The sequence below is a fragment of the Podarcis cretensis genome, assembly GCF_951804945.1.
Source record: "Podarcis cretensis genome assembly, chromosome: 2".
Classification (NCBI taxonomy): domain Eukaryota; kingdom Metazoa; phylum Chordata; class Lepidosauria; order Squamata; family Lacertidae; genus Podarcis; species Podarcis cretensis.
The window spans coordinates 28,116,111-28,133,788 of record NC_137171.1 but is presented as its reverse complement, the minus strand read 5'-3'; the positions used below and the strand labels follow the sequence as shown (position 1 = coordinate 28,133,788).

The 17,678-nt window shown below is 48.0% G+C and overlaps 1 protein-coding gene across 2 annotated transcripts in view; it reads right to left on the bottom strand.

The window, feature by feature from the left end:
• TTYH2 (tweety family member 2) overlaps positions 1-17,678 on the bottom strand; it is an 81,188-nt gene that overhangs the window by 23,923 nt on the left and 39,587 nt on the right. For both annotated transcript variants that reach the window (XM_079965506.1, XM_079965505.1), the window contains exons 3-4: positions 10,766-10,877; positions 8,073-8,293 (exon numbers count right to left, since the gene is read on the bottom strand). In XM_079965506.1, the coding sequence (XP_079821632.1) occupies positions 8,073-8,293; positions 10,766-10,877 (333 nt within the window). The remainder of the gene's footprint in view (positions 1-8,072; positions 8,294-10,765; positions 10,878-17,678) is intronic.

Here is a 17,678-nt window from a genome sequence, read left to right as displayed (position 1 = left end):
CAAATTACTGAAAATAAAGGTGACAACTGTCCTTTCCACATACTTGAAAAGCGTATTTCCTTGTTGAGGCTAGGGCTTTTCAGTGTCCAAGTCAGAAGATGGGCCAAGACAGCTTCCCTGCAGAAGAAGTCTAGGCCTGAGAGATGTTGACAGCAGCTTCACTCTATCAGCCTCAGGGCTCAGTGCAGCATATTTCCTTACAGGGATTGACAAGGAGAGGTTGGATCTCCTGCCCTTTCTCCCTTTTTAAAGTTTCTTTTTAACCCTTTGCTTACAAGGTGGTTTTCTTTTCAAGAGGTAAATGAAATCTGCAACTACATATAAAAATGAGCATATCATATGCAGCTTTTTAGCTGAGATCCAGCTCCAAGGGTCTTCTGGCGGTTCCCTCATTGCAAGAAGTGAGGTTACAGGGAACCAGGCAGAGGGCCTTCTCGGTAGTGGCACCCGCCCTACGGAACGCCCTCCCATCAGATGTCAAGGAAATAAGCAGCCTATCCTATTTTTAAAAGGCATCTGAAGGCAGCCCTGTTTAGGGAAGTTTTAAATATTTAATGCTGTATTGTTTTTAACACTCAATTGGGAGCCACCCAGAGTGGCTGGGATAACTCAGCCAGATGGGTGGGGTATAAATAAATAAATAAATAAATAAATAAATGATTATTATTATTATTATTATTATTATTATGCTAATTTGCATCACGGCCCCATGCCCTGGATCTAGCAAACATCCCTGGAGACCAGACAAGTGCTTCTAGGACAACCAGAAGCAGGGTCTGAAAAACTCTAGTCTTCTGACAAAGCCATTTCTGAGTTGCTGTTTGTGATATATTCCAGCTTCAGTTCCCAGCCCCCTCGGCGGTTCTGAGAATCGTTGCAATTTCCAGCCTACACGGTTGTGAAGATGTGCTTGTGCGTGCGTGGGGAAACGCTTGGAGAAATCTTGGAAGCTGTTGAGTGGGGAAGGGTGTGCTGAGCACTCAAGGGGCAAGAGGGCTTCAGCACCTTGAACGGTTCTTTGCCCTTCTCCGAAAAGGAAAGTGGAAGGATGAAGACTTGCTTCGTTCGAATAATTTATTCGGGTTGCAGAATTCACTATTCTCTGGCAGGGAGTTCTCTTTTTTCTAAAAAAAATGTTGGCATCTGTCTGTCTTGAGAGAGAGTGTCCCTCCAGGGATGAAGTCAAACTGTGTAGGGACCTCTCCAGGGTGGAAGCCTGGGCAAATGTATATGGAGGTCTTGGGCTGCCCAGATGACAAGACCCCCTTCTCAGCCTCACTGATGTGGTCCAAAGGAAATCAGAGCAATACATTTGGCATCAGCTTGGCTGCAGGTGTTGCCGGAAGGAGGCGTACAAGGCACCATCGAACTGTCTTAAGGACTCCACGCCAGATTTGTGTAGGGTTTACTCCTTAGCCCTTTCTTCTCCCAAAGATGTCCCACAAGGGTGCAGGTTTAACTATATATACAGTGGTACCTCGGGTTACATACACTTCAGGTTACAGACTCTGCTAACCCAGAAATAGTACCTCGGGTTAAGAACTTTGCTTCAGGATGAGAACAGAAATCGTGCTCTGGCGGTGCGGCGGCAGCTGGATGCTCCATTAGCTAAAGTGGTGCTTCAGGTTAAGAACAGTTTCAGGTTAAGAACGGACCTCCGGAACAAATTAAGTTCTTAACCCGAGGTACCACTGTGTATATATATATATGCACACAGAATATACAGTGGTACCTTGGGATGTGAACGGGATCCGTTCCGGAGCCCCGTTTGCATCCTGAACAGAACAACAGCGTGTCTGCGCAGGTCGTGTTTTGCCGCTTCCGCACATGACGTCATTTTGAGCGTCTGCGCATGTGTGAATGGCGAAACCCGAAAGTAATGCACTCTGTTACTTCCGGGTTGCCACGGAGCACAACCCGAAAGTGCTCAACCTGAAGCACATCCAACCCGATGTATAACTGTACACACAGGTTTGGCTATTGCCACTAGCTAGATTTGGTGATATTTCTGGCTCCCTAATACAAGATGCTCTGAAGGGAGGGATTCCACTGCAACACACTGCAGCTTGTACAGTGCCGTACGTGTATGTGTGCGCATGCAGCAGTGCCATGCAGCAGCTTCTCCCCCCAGCCTTCCAGGGCAAACAAATACGTTCTCTTCTTGCTGGCAAAAGATGGGCTTTTGATCTCTCCTACCCTGCCTATGCTGCTCTGCTCTGTCTTTATTCACAGCCAGTGGCTTTCTGCCTCATTAACACTACAGAGGAGAGAAGGAGGAGCAAGATCAGTGGGTTCTTCCTCTGTTTTAATCACTGCCTGGAGTCAGGAGAGACCCAATTAAAATTCCTCTGCCTTGGTCAGGAGCTGGGCACAAGCTAGTGGCTTGGGGTCCACTGTCACGGCTCTCAAGGCAGATGCTAAATTTGGAAAGCGGGAACCGTCAGCGGGGAGCTCCAGCCTCATTTGTGGCCTCTGCTGCCATGCTGTTTAACACTTGCTGCCTCCCGAAGGTAGCTTACAATAAGGTAAAGGTAAAGGGACCCCTGACCATTAGGTCCCGTCATGACCGACTCTGGGGTTCATCTCGCTTTATTAGCCGAGGGAGCCGCCGTACAGCTTCCGGGTCATGTGGCCAGTATGACTAAGCCACTTCTAGCGAAACAGAGCAGAGCACGGAAACACCGTTTACCTTCCCGCTGGAGCAGTACCTATTTATCTATTTGCACTTTTGAGGTGCTTTCAAACTGCTAGGTTGGCAGGAGCAGGGACCGAGCAACGGGAGCTCACCCCATCGCAGGGATTCGAACCGCCGACCTTCTGATCGGCAAGTTCTAGGCTCTGTGGTTTAACCCACAGCGCCACCTGGGTCCCAGCTTATAATAAAAGGTAAAGGTACCCCTGCCCGTACGGGCCAGTCTTGCCAGACTCTAGGGTTGATGCGCCCATCTCACTCAAGAGGCCGGGGGCCAGCACTGTCCGGAGACACTTCCGGGTCACATGGCCAGCGTGACATCGCTGCTCTGGCCAGAGCCAGAGCCAGAGCCGCACATGGAAACGCCGTTTACCTTCCCGCTAGTAAGCGGTCCCTATTTATCTACTTGCACCCAGGGGTGCTTTCGAACTGCTAGGTTGGCAGGCGCTGGGACCGAACGATGGGAGCGCACCCCGCCGCAGGGATTTGAACCGCCGACCTTTCGATCGGCAAGCCCTAGGCGCTGAGGCTTTTACCCACAGCGCCACCTGCGTCCCCAGCCCAGCTTATAATAAGAAGGCGCAAATTATAAACCGAAGGGGTTAAGTCACCGAAAACACAGAACCTCTGTGCTGAATTCAATGTACATTAAAAGCTGGCCACACAGTAAAGCGGGTGTTTAGAATTTCTGCTGCACAGTCGGTTTGATTATAAGATCCTTATGACAACACAGGATGGGAAGTTAGCACGGGAGAGGCCTTGACTAAGTGGGGAAGCACATGTTTTACATGCAAATGGAATCAGGTTCAAACCCTGGTGTTGCCCATTAGAAGGGTCAGAGGAGCAGGTGATGGGGAAGATCTGAGATCCTAAAGTGTGCAGTGGACTGGTGGTGGGGAACCTCTTCCAGCTAGGGGACTGCATGTCATGGAACTGTAGACCCCCTGAGGGCCATCTGGTCCAACCCCAAGCAATCCAGGAATATGCAACTGTCCCGTAATGGCATCGAACCTGCAACCTTGGCGCTATCAGCACCATGCTCTAGTGAACTGAGCTATCCTTCTGGGCAGCCACATGCCAGTAGTGGGAGGGGCTAGAGCAAAGGTGAGGAGGGCAATTAATGCAAATGTTACCTCTGTGCAGTAGGCTAATTTCTACGCACATACATTCACCCTCCTGAGTGCTTAAGAGACTGCTACCAATTTGTGCGAGGCATTCAAGCGCATACTGGAACATAAGGTTTGCACAGCTAAATTGGACTAGAGCACTGTCACCCTAGCACATGAGATCCACTTTATATTTTTAAAAAAGGCAACAGAGTTTGTGGTTTGCAAAGTGACGAGGCAATACAGTGAGAAATGTGGGGGAAACAAATGATTAAACGGGAAGAGAAGCGCAAGCACTCTGCAAGAAAACCAGAATGAACGTTCATAGTCATATAGGTCTCCCCATAAACAAACTGAGAGTGAACGCTGAATAAAGGAGTTATTTGGAGGAGCCCGCTCTCTTCCATCCAGGCAAGCAAAAAAGAATTATGGGGGTTCAAGGACATTTTCCAGCTAGGCAAAAACTCCCAAAGAAGATGTGATGGAGATAATTGCAGGGTATGTGTGACCTGGGCAGGAGTCCTGAAGTTCTCTACGCCTGCCATAAGAGAGCTGCTGCCAGCAGACAAGGGTGTGCTAGACCAGGGGTCAGCAACCTTTTCCAGCCGTGGGCCGGTCCACCATCCCTCAGACCTTGTGGGGGGCCGGACTATATTTTGGGGAAAAAAATGAACAAATTCCTATGCCCCACAAATAACCTAGAGATGCATTTTAAATAAAACCACACATTCTACTCATGTAAAAACACCAGGCAGCCCCCACAAATAACCCAGAGATGCATTTTAAATAAAAGGGCACATTACTCATGTAAAAACAATCTGATTCCCAGACCATCCGTGGGCCGGATTTAGAAGGCAATTGGACCGGATCCAGCCCCCGGGCCTTAGTTTGCCTACCCCTGTGCTAGACAGACAAACACTCTGACCTGGTAAAAAGCAGCTTCCTGTGTTTGGAAAGTCATCTGCCAGCATTGCAGAACTACCAAGTGACCGCTTCCCTCTGCCGCCACGTGTGACATGTATGGTACTTGCATTTATCAGCCTTTATGCAGGCGGAAATAGCACACATGGTCACATGGCCACTTCTGAGCTCTTGAATGGACATTCTCCTTAGGAAGGTCGCTTTCAGCATTTATTAAGGCAAGAGAGCTTTCCCCAGTTCATGAATACTCTGCACATTTTTCTTCTTCTTTTAAACATACAAAATAGGAAGGTTTGCAATTGCCAAACGACATAAGCAGCCACAAGGTTCCCACAGTATTTTGTTCAATATTTAAGGTTGCTGTGCACTTGGATGAACTCCTAGGCGAATGGCATGCGGACAACTGACCCGTGAGAATGGAAAACCGTTCATGTGGACTGCACAAACCCATGCAAGCTCTCTGCCGATACCTGCGCAGCACTGTAGCAGCGCACCTCGGGGCAGAATAAAGCTCCCCTAAGCACCTGGGCTACCATCAGGAGTGCCTAAACAGATCCCCGGAAGAGAAAGCCGTCTAGACGTATCTACCAACAGCCCAGCCATCTAGTAAACCTTTTATACGAATGTAGTTTACAGGAAGCTTAAAAGGCCTGCTCGTATTTCCCCTTCACATTAAGCCATTCCTCTTTTAATTAGCAGGTCCTTTTAGCTACGGCAGTCTTTTACTAAGCAAGCATCATTCTAGACATTCTGACGGCCTTTCAGATAAACAAAGCTGCGCGACTGCCAGTCATTCAAGCCTGAATCAAAGACCTTGGATTTGGCTGCCACAACCTGCTGCTGTGCCACATGACCGGCTCAGAAGACCACTCATTCAACAGACTCCTCCCCTCCCTAACAATTCATAGAATCATAGAACTGGAAGGAACCCTGAGGATCATCTGGTCTAACCCCCTGCAATGCAGGAATATGCAGTTGTCCTATACAGGGATCGGGACACGGGTGGTGCTGTGGGTTAAACCACAGAGCCTAGGACTTGCCGATTAGAAGGTCAGCGGTTCGAATCCCCGTGACGGGGTGAGCTCCCGTTGCTCAGTCCCTGCTCCTGCCAACCTAGCAGTTTGAAAGCACGTCAAAGTGCAAGTAGATAAATAAGTACTGCTCCGGCGGGAAGGTAAACGGTGTTTCCGTGCACTGCTCTGGTTCGCCAGAAGCAGCTTAGTCATGCTGGCCACATGACCCAGAAGCTGGACGCCGGCTTCCTCGGCCAATAAAGCAAGATGAGCGCCGCAACCCCAGAGTCATTCACGACTGGACCTAACGGTCAGGGGTCCCTTTACCTTTACCTTTATACAGGGATCGAACCTGCAACCTTGCCATTATCAGCACCACGCTCCAACCAACTGAGCTACCCAGGCATTCAAGCTCTACCGAAACCCCAAGTGCACAGAGACATTCAAACTTGTGCAACAGCCGCGTGAGCATTTTCGAATCCAGAAATCTTTCTGATGCCTGCCTTCTCCCTCAACTGTAGAGGCACACTCAGTTTCTACCTTGGAATCGTACTGACACAACTTACCCTTACATCTGAGAACAGTAGAATTCCCCCCCCCCCCCAAAAAAAAGTGGAGCTTATTTTCCCCAAGTGCCACAGGCTCCTTTATGCAGAGCCCATGCAAAGAGGTGCCATCTGCCTTTATGCAACGCTAACATTTCCTCCTGAGCAGAAATGTCACAAATGCCTGCAGCGTGACGGGCTGCTAGGTTTGCCTCTTAAGAAGAAACACCTTCCTTTTAAAGGGTGCTGCTAAGCACTGAGAAGGATACATAACTCAAAACATATTTGCTTTGGCGAAAACCTGGAGGCAGTGAGAGGAGGGGGTAGCGGCAGAGTTTGACTGAGAACAAGGTTAGGACAGTGCGCTCACAAGACCCACAGTTGCTCGACGCCACAGATAATTCTCCTTGTGCCCTTGCTGCCTTAACAAATGCCCCGAGGGTTCGCACAACAGGAAAGATGTCCTCGAGTTGAGCCATCATCCTCACCCTTCGACTAACATGTGGGCATCCCATTCAGACACAATCCTGCTTCCATTTATTCAGCCCAAAAGGACCATTGAAGGATGGGGACAGTAACTTACGACTCTTCCTCCCCCTTTTTATGGCTGTACAGAAGTGGTTCACCTGGTGGGAGTGGAGATGTAATGCTAGCTTCCCAACAGCGGGGGCGCTGCTGACACTTAGTGGGAGAGGGAGAGGTGAGGTGGCAGGGAGATTGCAACAGTGGGAGGTGCCAGATTGGCTCTGCCTGTGTGCCCACACCATGCTGACCTCAGCCATGACCCTGCAGCTGGAAAGCTAGCGTTGCAGCTCTTTCCCTATTGCGAGACTTACTTCTGCTGCTGAATTAATCCCAGTCTTCCAATTCTGTACTCACCATTACCAGTGCGGATTAAGACTGCTGCTATGATGCACTGATGTGATGAAAACGTTATAGCGCTTTGAGCATATCACCTTCTTATGGTGCAAAGTGAGTGATCCTGAAAAAGTGGCCTTATTTACTGCCCCATGCCATTGCTATTACAGAACGGCTGCATGGATTGCAGCCCCTTTCTCTTCCCCACGTTCCTCCTGTTATCTTTCCAACCACTTTCCTACAAGACACCACCAAGAACGGGGAATCTACAAATATGTCTGGATTGCAACTCTCACCAAGGCCATCGGCCACGTTGACTGGGGTTGCTGGGAATTGGAGTCCAATAATTTTTGGAAGGCTCCCACCCCATCCTAGGGGAGGGATTCCAAAGCGGAGGAGAGAGATGAACAAGGGGATTCCCACCTCCTGACTCCGTGATGATGTAACAGTTTCCATGAGTCTTAGATTAAACACGTCTCCATTGTCTTATGGGATGCTGGTGGCGCTGTGGTCTAAACCAGAGCCTAGGGCTTGCCGATCAGAAGGTTGGCAGTTTGAATCCCCACAACAGGGTGAGCTCCCGTTGCTCTGTCCCTGCTCCTGCCCACCTAGCAGTTTGAAAGCACGTCAAAGTGCAAGTAGATAAATAGGTACCGCTCCGGCAGGAAGGTAAACGGCATTTTTGTGCGCTGCTCTGGTTTCAGCAGAAGCAGCTTAGTCATGCTGGCCACATGACCCGGAAGCTGTCTGTGGACAAACGCCAGCTCCCTGCAACCCCAGAGTCGTCCGCGACTGGACCTAACGGTCAGCGGTACCTTTACCTTTGTCTTTGAGATGCTCTGCTTTTGACAGGAAATGCAAGGCTGCATAGCAAACTCCATGAAGTCTCCCAATGGGCCATGCACCCCGCCCTCCGCAATATCCCCTCTCAACTTACCTGTAATATTCCACGTAACCAACTTCACCAGCGACTTGAGACAGGTCTACAGTGACGTCGTTCCAGACAGGGAGCCCCGAGAGCTGCAGCACAATATTGCCTGCCATCTGCTGCAGGAACTTGAGTGTCTGCACATAGTCGCCTCGGGTGGCAAAGATCTCGTTCAGCCGCGCCAGGTGCTGCTCCAGAGCCACCTTCATCTGCACAGAGGTGTTTGAGACCTGGCAAAAGACAGCAGACAGAACATTCAGAACCAGCAAGCTGGTTTATTTCTGAACCAGTCATATTTTCTATGGGTAGAAGGGACAGCCAAGAACAGCTCAAAGTCAAAGTCTCCTTCGGCTTCCATCATGTGCACAAACAGGACTTTGACCAAATCTCTTCAAATACACTCAAGGAAAAGATCCGCTGAAACCAGAATAATCACCACCACCTCAGTTTCTATAGCCCAAATCCCAAAAGCAGATTGGTGAAATTACGTATGCATGCACTAGAACAACAGACCAAAAAAACTCTACCCTAATAATGGAACTGTAGAGTTGGCAGCGACCATGAGAGTCATCTAGTCCAGGGGTTGGCAAGGTTTACTTCACCTGGGCTGGTTCACTCCAGTGGAGGTCCCTCCATGGGCTGGATCGTGTGTGTGTGTGTGTGTGTGTGTGTGTGTGAGAGAGAGAGAGAGAGAGAGAGAGAGAGAGAGAGCGTGCACGGATGCAATTTCTGGTGTCTGCATCTGTGCAGATGCGATTTCCGGTGTCTGTGTCTGTGCAAACGCGATTTCCGGAGTCTGAGCTGCGCAGACGTGATTTCTGGCACCGCAGAAGCGAGTCCCTGCATCGCACTGCACCCGTTTAGCGCACTGTGTGGGGACTTGCAGAGAGGGCGGCTCGGTTTGGGGGCGGCTTGTGGGATGGTCAAACAACCCCATGGGCCGCTTGTGGCCCATGGGCCTTGGGTTGCCTACCCCTGATTTAGTCCAACCCCCGGCAATGCAGGAATCTTTTACCCAATGTGGGAACCCTGAGATTATGCTCCAGCGACTGAGCTATCCCATTTTAAATCCCAGTTTAACCACTTGAATGGCCTCCATTATGTGAACAATGAAGATGGCTAAAGTCTGCTCCAAGTAATCTCCCTGTTTACTGGTGTTGCACTGGTACCCACAAAAAGGAACTCTTTTCCAATATAAAAGCTGCTATGGAATCTATCTATAGGCCTCCTTCTGGCCACACGGAAGTCAAAGGATCAAGAAAGCAAGGAGAAAGCTCTATGCAGCAGAGCCTCCTCCCTTCAGAATATTCTGCAAAGTCAGAAAATCCATAATTGACATTTTTATAGTAGTTTTTAAAAGTGAATAACCCACCTGGAGGCATTAGGGTGAAAGGTGGGTCCATATTGCTATTATTATTAGGCATAAAGAGGAGCTTGGCATGCTAAAAGGCTCAGGCACTCCAAGAGCCAGTGAAAGCAAACCAACTACAGGGAATGGATATATACTGAAACTGAGGGCATCATCTGAATACACTGTGCTCCCCGCCTAGTACTTAAATATCGCTAGGCTTTTTGGATTACCACCACCACCACCACTCAGAAACAGAAAACCCAGTTTGTGTATATGTGAAGTAAACCCAGGAGAAACACAAATTAAACCAAGATGCTAGGAGTACCATTAGTCCCCTAGATGGAAAGAGAGGTTTCATTTCCAAACTGGTCACCTTTTGGTAGTAGTTTGTTGTTGCTGTTGTTGTTTTGCAGTTGGGGGGTTTCCATCTCAGGTCTTAAGCACTGCTGCTGTCTTTTTTCAGCTGTGACTTTCTGCCAGGAATTCCTGAAGAAGTCATGAGAAGAATGGACCCAACAGACTCCCAGGTGATACGCTACTAGTTCTCCCTGGGCACGGTGCCATCTGAATTGCTCCAGAGCTGTGTTCTCAACAGCACCAGAATCAGAGGTGTGCGGCAACATTTTTGGCAGGGGAACAGTTAGGGCCAGAGGGGCCAGCTTCTGAGGGCGACTGGGAGGGGAGAGGGACGCCATGCTTGTGAGCATCACGCCTGCTTCCTTAAGCTGGGCAGAAGCTTCCGGGGCTTTGGGAAGGAGGCGCCAGGCTTTAATACTCTAATTTACTACCACCAGCAGCTTTAACTATAGCCCCCACCCACCAACCCTGTGCTTTCAGCACTGGACTCTCCAGTCTTCTGTGATTCTGGGGTCTAACAATCTCCCCTGATCTCAAGTTCTACCTTTTCTAGGCACTGGGTTTTCAAAGGTTATCAGGAAAAAGCTATGATCTGCAACTACAGAGAGTTGCACCCAACACTGACAGAGGGGAGTAGAACTGCTTTGTGCTTCCCATCCCTTCCTATCTCTATCCCAATTTCTGAAACGAAATTGTCTCCATTTTCGCCTCTGGGAAACACAGAAAGTAGGGTCAGGCTGTGAATTCTGACAGCAGAGAGCACATGCTCTCCTCCGGATTAAAACGGAGAGAGACGAAGGAGGCTTTAACACAATGTTTGGCTTGTTTGCACCAGCCTCTGTGCTCTCCCTAGGAAGAGACATTGTTGTTCTCAGACAGCTGCTCTCAATCTCAGGCATTCCAGATAATTCATCAGGACCAGAGCGCTTGCATTAGATGAAAGGGGGGGGGGAGAGAGAATAATAATATCGGCTCAACCCATCAGATTTCTTACCAGCGAATCAATCTCCGAAAGAGTGCGATTAGCATTATTTAGGGCGTAGATCAGTTGATAAACCCCATCGTTGGTTTCGCTGTTGCCATAGAAACCAATGCCAACAGCAGCACTGGGAATGAAAGAAACACAGAAATATGGGTTAGAAGAGGAGAGAATAAAAATCAGTGTTATTTAAGGTAAGGGCTGAAACAAAGGCCTCATTTAGGCCAACCCGTCACTTTAAGATACCATTCTCAATTCCCCACAAACAGAGAAGTTACACCTCCCCTTGAATATACAAAGTACATAATTGGTTTTGTCTGGCAGAGAGACGGAGGATAGCCCATCTCCCGATTTCCAAAAGCTGTCGAAAACACTTTCACTGACAGAGCCACTTGTCAATCATGAAACTGAAAATATGGCCCTTGCCAAACAGTCCTTTGTCCCTCTAAGCCCCTCAGCTGGACTATCAACATTGCTGCATTACACATGAGGAGACCAGGTGCCCGTTTGTAAGCAGCTGCGATAGGACAGGCTTGAACTGAAACATTTTCTTTCTTTTAGAAGCACCATTCTGCTTTTAGCTTTGTCCTCCGGTCCTTTTATTCTGAATCAACTTCATAAAAGTTGTATGATGGAGTTTGGGGTGCATTTCTGCCAGACTCAAAGGAAAGTTCCCCCTCAGGCGCCCAGATCAACTTGAGTCATGGTGTGTGTGTGTAGTGACAGAGAAATCAAACTATGCTGGTATCTGGGGAGAGACACAAGAATATAAGAGTCTGCTGGATCACACCAATGGCCCATCTAGTCCAGCATTCTGTTCTCACAGTGGCCAGCCAGATGTCTGTAGGAAATCTACAAACAGGATTTGAGCAAAAGAGAACCGTCCCCTGCTGTGGTTTCCATCAATGTATATTCAGAACCATTACTGTCTCCAGCTGTGGAGGCAGAGTAGCAGTCCTCTATAGTCCTCTCCTCCGTGAAGTTGTCTAATCCTCTTTTAATTTTTTTATGTTTCCAGGTGTCATAAGAAAGCTGCAGAGATAGTGCAGGATAGTGCACACCCCGGAAATTATCTCTTTCAGCTTCCGCCTTCTGGAAGAAGGTAAAGGGTTATAAAGACTAGGACTAGCCGCCTGAGAAACGGTTTCTATCCAAATGTGATTTGGGTTTTAAACGCAGTGTAAGGTAGTCTTTATGTGAGTACAGTGGTACCTCGGGTTACATATGCTTCAGGTTACATACGCTTCACGTTACAGACTCCGCTAACCCAGAAATAGTACCTCGGGTTAAAAACTTTGCTTCAGACCGGCGCGGCAGCAGCGGGAGGCCCCATTAGCTAAAGTGGTGCATCAGGTTAAGAACAGTATCAGGTTAAGAACGGACCTCCGGAATGAATTAAGTACTTAACCTGAGGTACCACTGTATATTGTATTCACTTATGGGGTATCAGAGTTTTTAGGGGCTGACCAGGCTGGGATAGCAGGCTTGAGGGTTTTTGAATCTCTGATGTAGATTTTTTCAATTTCGTTGTTCTGTATGGGACAATGACAATAAAAAATATTGTATTGTATTGTATTGTATCGTATCGTAAAGCAGTCCGTGAGGCAGGCAAGATAAATGTTCTCTTTGATTCCCCTTGCAATTATTTGCTTTGCACCCCTGGAAAGCCTTCTCATCTAGGAGTCAAGGGAAATGGTCTACCTAGACTGACAGCAGTGGAAGGGAGGGAGTGAAAGTTCTCCCCCCCACCCCGCAAACAGACTTAAAGGGGCTTTGTAAGATATTCACCAGGATAGTCAATCTGCCCAAAGAGGAAATGCAGAAACCCCTCCAAACACAGCACTCTGCAACTGTATCTTGGGTGTGATTTGTAAGAACTAGGAAACAGCTGGAGTAGGTTTGTTATAGAAATCCTAAGGTCTCGTGTGTATATATATAAAATAAATGTACAAGACAAACACACACGTAAGTATATAAACCACGTGTCTGAAATAGTACAGGAGAACAATCCTAAAGCCATTTTGACTCTTCTAGTAACCTCAAATATTCTCCCCATTGTCTCTTTGCTCACAAATCCTGTTGTAAGGGTGAGCCTGTGACCTGGATTCAGGGACTAAGTATTTACAATCACAAAAGATTGGCCAGGCTGCCCAGGTAGAACAACGATTGACAATTATCAGGTATCCTGACAGACAGGTTTTCCACTGTAGACCGCACCCATGGTGTATTTCTGGTGGGGTCCACCTCTTTTTGTGATGTAGGTATGATGTGCAAGTAGATAGATAAATAGGTACCGCTCCGGCGGGAAGGTAAACGGTGTTTCCGTGCGCTGCTCTGGTTTCGCCAGAAGTGGATTATTCATGCTGGCCACATGACCCGGAAAAACTGTCTGGGGACAAATGTTGGCTCCCTCGGCCAGTAAAGCGAGATGAGCGCCACAACCAGAGTCGTTCGCGACTGGACTTAACTGTAAGGTGTCCTTTACCTTTACCTTGAGCTACAGGGTAGGCAATTTCAAAAGTCTATGTAAGAGCTTGCACACCATTGTTCTGGGTTCCTCTCCTCCCTCTCTGCGTGGGGGGAGTGGGTGACCCTGTTGCAACAGTTTAATAAAGATCATGCTTATTAGCTGCTTTGCTTCTCAATATTCTCTGGTTGGCCTCTGTTATTTTCTCCTTCCAACAGGGGACCTACTTAAGGATTCTATATGGGCTCCTGGATACCCCATAAGGGGAAAGGAGCAGTTGTTGTTTTTTACTATAACAGGTTCCTGTGTACAATTTGAGGAGGTGGCTGGGTGGTCTTGAGGTTCCATTTTTTAAATAAATGCTGAGCTAAGCCAAGCCCTTTTCGCTCAACTTGCCCCAGAAACAACCAAACGTTCTGCCGGCAGGATCGTAGGATGTCTGGATGAGCCCCACTATGGCGTGTGCTTTATGTATCAGCGCAAAAGAGCAATTGGTGCAAGACAGTCAATACTGGAAATGGAATAAAGCCAGAGAGAACTTGCTCACATATTTCAAGTGTCTTGTTACAACCCACAGTGTTTAACCCAAACAGAGAGATGTTTTTAAGCCACCGATAGCGGTCAAATAGGAAATGATTGTTTCACATTTGTAATAATGTAAGAACCTTGCCAGTTTGCAGCTAAAACAGCTTTTTTTCGGAGAGAGCTTACAATTTACATTAGATAAGCAGGACTGGGGTCAGAGAGAGGCCAGAGGATGACCATGATTTAGCGCGCGGGGGGGGGGGGGATGTTCCAGTTCTGGAGGGAGAGGAGAACAGAAGTACTGCGAAGGTGCCAGTAGAAACTGTCTCCTCTCTTGGCCTTTTAAGACATTAGTGGTCCCCTGCCAATTGACAACAGAGCACTGCCAACCAGAATCACTCCCTCCAGCTCTGGGGCTTAAAAAGGATGCTACAAGCCTGCTACACACTGAGCTGTAAGCGAGTTCTCTCCCAAACCCCCAAGAGATTTAGGCCAAAAGGCGGTGGCGGGGAACCCCTCCAACCTCGCCCCCGCCCCTAAGCAGATTATCAGAATCTGTTGAAAGAAATGTTCCTCTGGATTACAGCCGCTCCTTGGTTTAACCTTCAAGAAAGAATTCTAGGGTCTCTGGAAAACTCCAGCCAGAAACAATTCCTCTATGCCAGGGTAAATGCCAAGGACCCGGAGTCAGCGATCAGGACAGTAAATTGATGGCTCTTTTATTTATGGAAGGGAGATGGGTGTGGGGGGAAAAGACTCCTTTGGCAAACCCCTTCTTCCAGGTAAATCACATTATATCTACAGTAAGGGCCTGGGGGGCATTATTGTTTTGGTTAGTTATTTACTTGTATTTTATTCTGTGAACCACCTTGATGATAGGCAGTACAGTGGTACCTCGGGTTACATACGCTTCTGGTTACAGACTCCGCTAACCCAAAAATAGTACCTCGGGTTAAGAACTTTGCTTCAGGATGAGAACAGAAATCCCCATTAAAGTGGTGCTTCAGGTTAAGAACAGTTTCAGGTTAAGAACGAACCTCCAGAACAAATTAAGTACTTAACCCAAGGTACCACTGTATATGAATTTAATAAACAACAACAACACACCAAACACACGCAGAAGGGTAGTACAATGGTACCTTGGGTTACAGACGCTTCAGGTTACAGACGCTTCAGGTTACAGACTCCGCTAACCCAGAAATAGTACCTTGGGTTAAGAACTTTTCTTCAGGCTGAGAACAGAAATCACGCAGCGGCGGTGCAGTGGCAGCAGAAGGCCCCATTCGTTAAAGCGGTACCTCAAGTTAAGAACAGTTTCAGGTTAAGAACAGACCTCCAGAACGAATTAAGTTCTTAACCCGAGGTACCACTGTATATAAATTTAACATCAACACATGCAGAATACCACAATTCACATTCATTTCAGAACTGCTAACACACTCTGGTTTTACAACCAGGTTTTTAGAATTCCTGAGCGCTGGAAATGTAGGTTCGTGAAATGAACCCATTCCTAACTGCTCAGCAGAAGCAGCCAATAAGGAAGGCTGGTTGACTCCGACTCACACTTCTCCTTGCTGCATTGGCAATAAAAATGAATCATCCTGGCCAGTTCTCCCCTATTAGCCTTTGAATGAGCTCCCTATTTCAAATAGGCCCCTGCTGTTTGGCTACAGCATATCTCTGGCTGTAAATAACAACAAAAGCGATGCTCGGTTATGGCTATGCTTCTCTCCGCTGCTTCCGCTGTTCACTGAACGTTGAAGGTTAGCTCCGAAATTATGGCCCCCGTATGGAAGCCTGCTGATGCTGCTTCCATGGGGAGGCTGCAGCACAACTGCACCATGAAAACTCGTGCTTTAGTGGATAAGAATGTGCTCCACCGGCATGGAAATTCCCTGTAGCTCAAATTCATGTGGTTGATGCATCTCAGAAGTAATGGCATCTAAGCAGAGCTCCTGACGCAGGGGAACTGTTTCCAGCGGTCAGGGATGGCATGGTTCTTATCAAGGCACCGTTTTTAACCAAGGGAAAAAATAGGTTCTCCCACCTGGAGAGGCACTAACAGCTCCTATTTTAATATAACTCTTATTCGCACATGTCACATTACTGTGAGTTACAATCCAGCTTTAGCTACACTTCAAATTGCGTAAACCTCAGGGTTGCACACACGCACACACACACAACTGAAAGCCAGCCTGAATACACCTGAATACCTGGGTTTGAGTTGTGTGTGTTTACATTGCTGGGAATGCTTGTGATAGATCTAAAAATTCAAACTACTGGGCAGTGTAAGTGGGTCTCTCTGCCGTCCCTTTTAGGACTCCATTTGCAAATGCTTAGCAGAAGCCTTGAGAGGTTCTGCTCTTTTTAATAATGGCGCGTTTTGCAAAAAAAATCCCACCCCCCAATTAGGCTTGCCTTCCCATTCAGTTTTTCTTTGCCATTTCTGCATCTAAAGGCTACTTCTTCCACGGTTGCTGGGGGTGGGGGGAGAGAAGTGAGATGCTGCCACACTCCCATCAGATATGAAGTGTGCACGCTTGCAAATTGTAATGTAATAAAATAGTTACCGTATTTTTCGCCCTATAGCCCGCACCGGCCCATAGGGCGCACTTATTTTTTTTTGGGGGGGGGGGGGACTAAAGGAAAAAAAAATTATTCCCCCCCTGAGCCCCAAAGAACAAAGAAGCCATGACAGCGAGCGGGATGAATCCCGCTCGCTGTCCTGGCTTCGTTTTTAGCCTCGGGGCTGGGGGTCCAGGAGCAATGGCGAGGTTGCGCAACCTCGCCATCGCTCCCGGAGCTTGCTGGGCTGGGGCCCGAGCTTCCCCCGACCCCAGAACAGGCTGCTTTCCGCAAGCCTTGGGTGCGCACCGACCCCTCTCGCTCTCCAGGCTTCAGTGAAAGCCTGCATTCGCCCCATAGGACGCACACACATTTCCCCTTCATTTTTGGAGGGGGAAAAGTGTGTCCTATAGGGCGAAAAATACGGTACTTTTCCCTTAAAGAGAAGCGGGTGGGGAGCCCTTCTGATTATAATGTCAGCCCTTTGGGATCAGAGCAAAAGACCTACCAAATGGCTATTTGAGGAAACCTGTAAGCTTCGCTGGCAGAAGAGGAATATTTGTCTACATACTTCCCCTGTTCTTCTGCAGGTGGGTGTTTTTTTGTTTTTTTATGGCTCCATCGATGCCTTTAGTACTAAAGAAGGTTCTTTTGGGTGAGTAGGGATAGGGGAGAATGCAGCGTGAAATGATTTTAAGCAGAAAGGGGTCTGCTTATATAGGAAGGAGCTCCAGCCTGGAAAGGCAAGCTTGACTGATCTAAAGTAATAGGTTTGAAGAGCAAGAACAAACCTGAAACTCTGGATTCTCCATTCCCACAGATTTCCCTAAATCATCCATTTTATAGCATACAGCAAGCAGAAAATAGAAGTCTGCTAGGTGTAGCGTAACAGGCAGGGAGCTTCGCTCTGATCGATGCTCTTGCTACGCATTTAAGATTCGAAGAACCAGATGCCCGCAGTCAGTGCAAGAGCTGCTCTATATTGTTGCACTCGCAATCAAAGCGCCCTGGGGACCTGAAAAGCACTTAGGATATTTATTACTCTGCCTACCCCTCATTGCACTCATCCAAAGCTTATGGATAGGAGACAATATAGCCAGAATTTCAACAAGCCTAAAGCCCCAGGGGTGGGGTGGGGGGGAATCATGTGTTTGGGTTAGGGAAGAAGGCAAGTCATGGGAACAGCACGCCGGTTTAATCAGCATGTTTACTCCCAGATACAGATACTTCCATTCAGCGAATAAAAGATCACCCTCAAACTATTAAGCACTAAAGCCCTTTGGAAGTCCCTGGAACGTAGAATTGAATGAGCTGATTGAGAAGGGTTTGCGCAGTATATGGCTGAAGCCAAAAGAGTGACATGAAAACCTC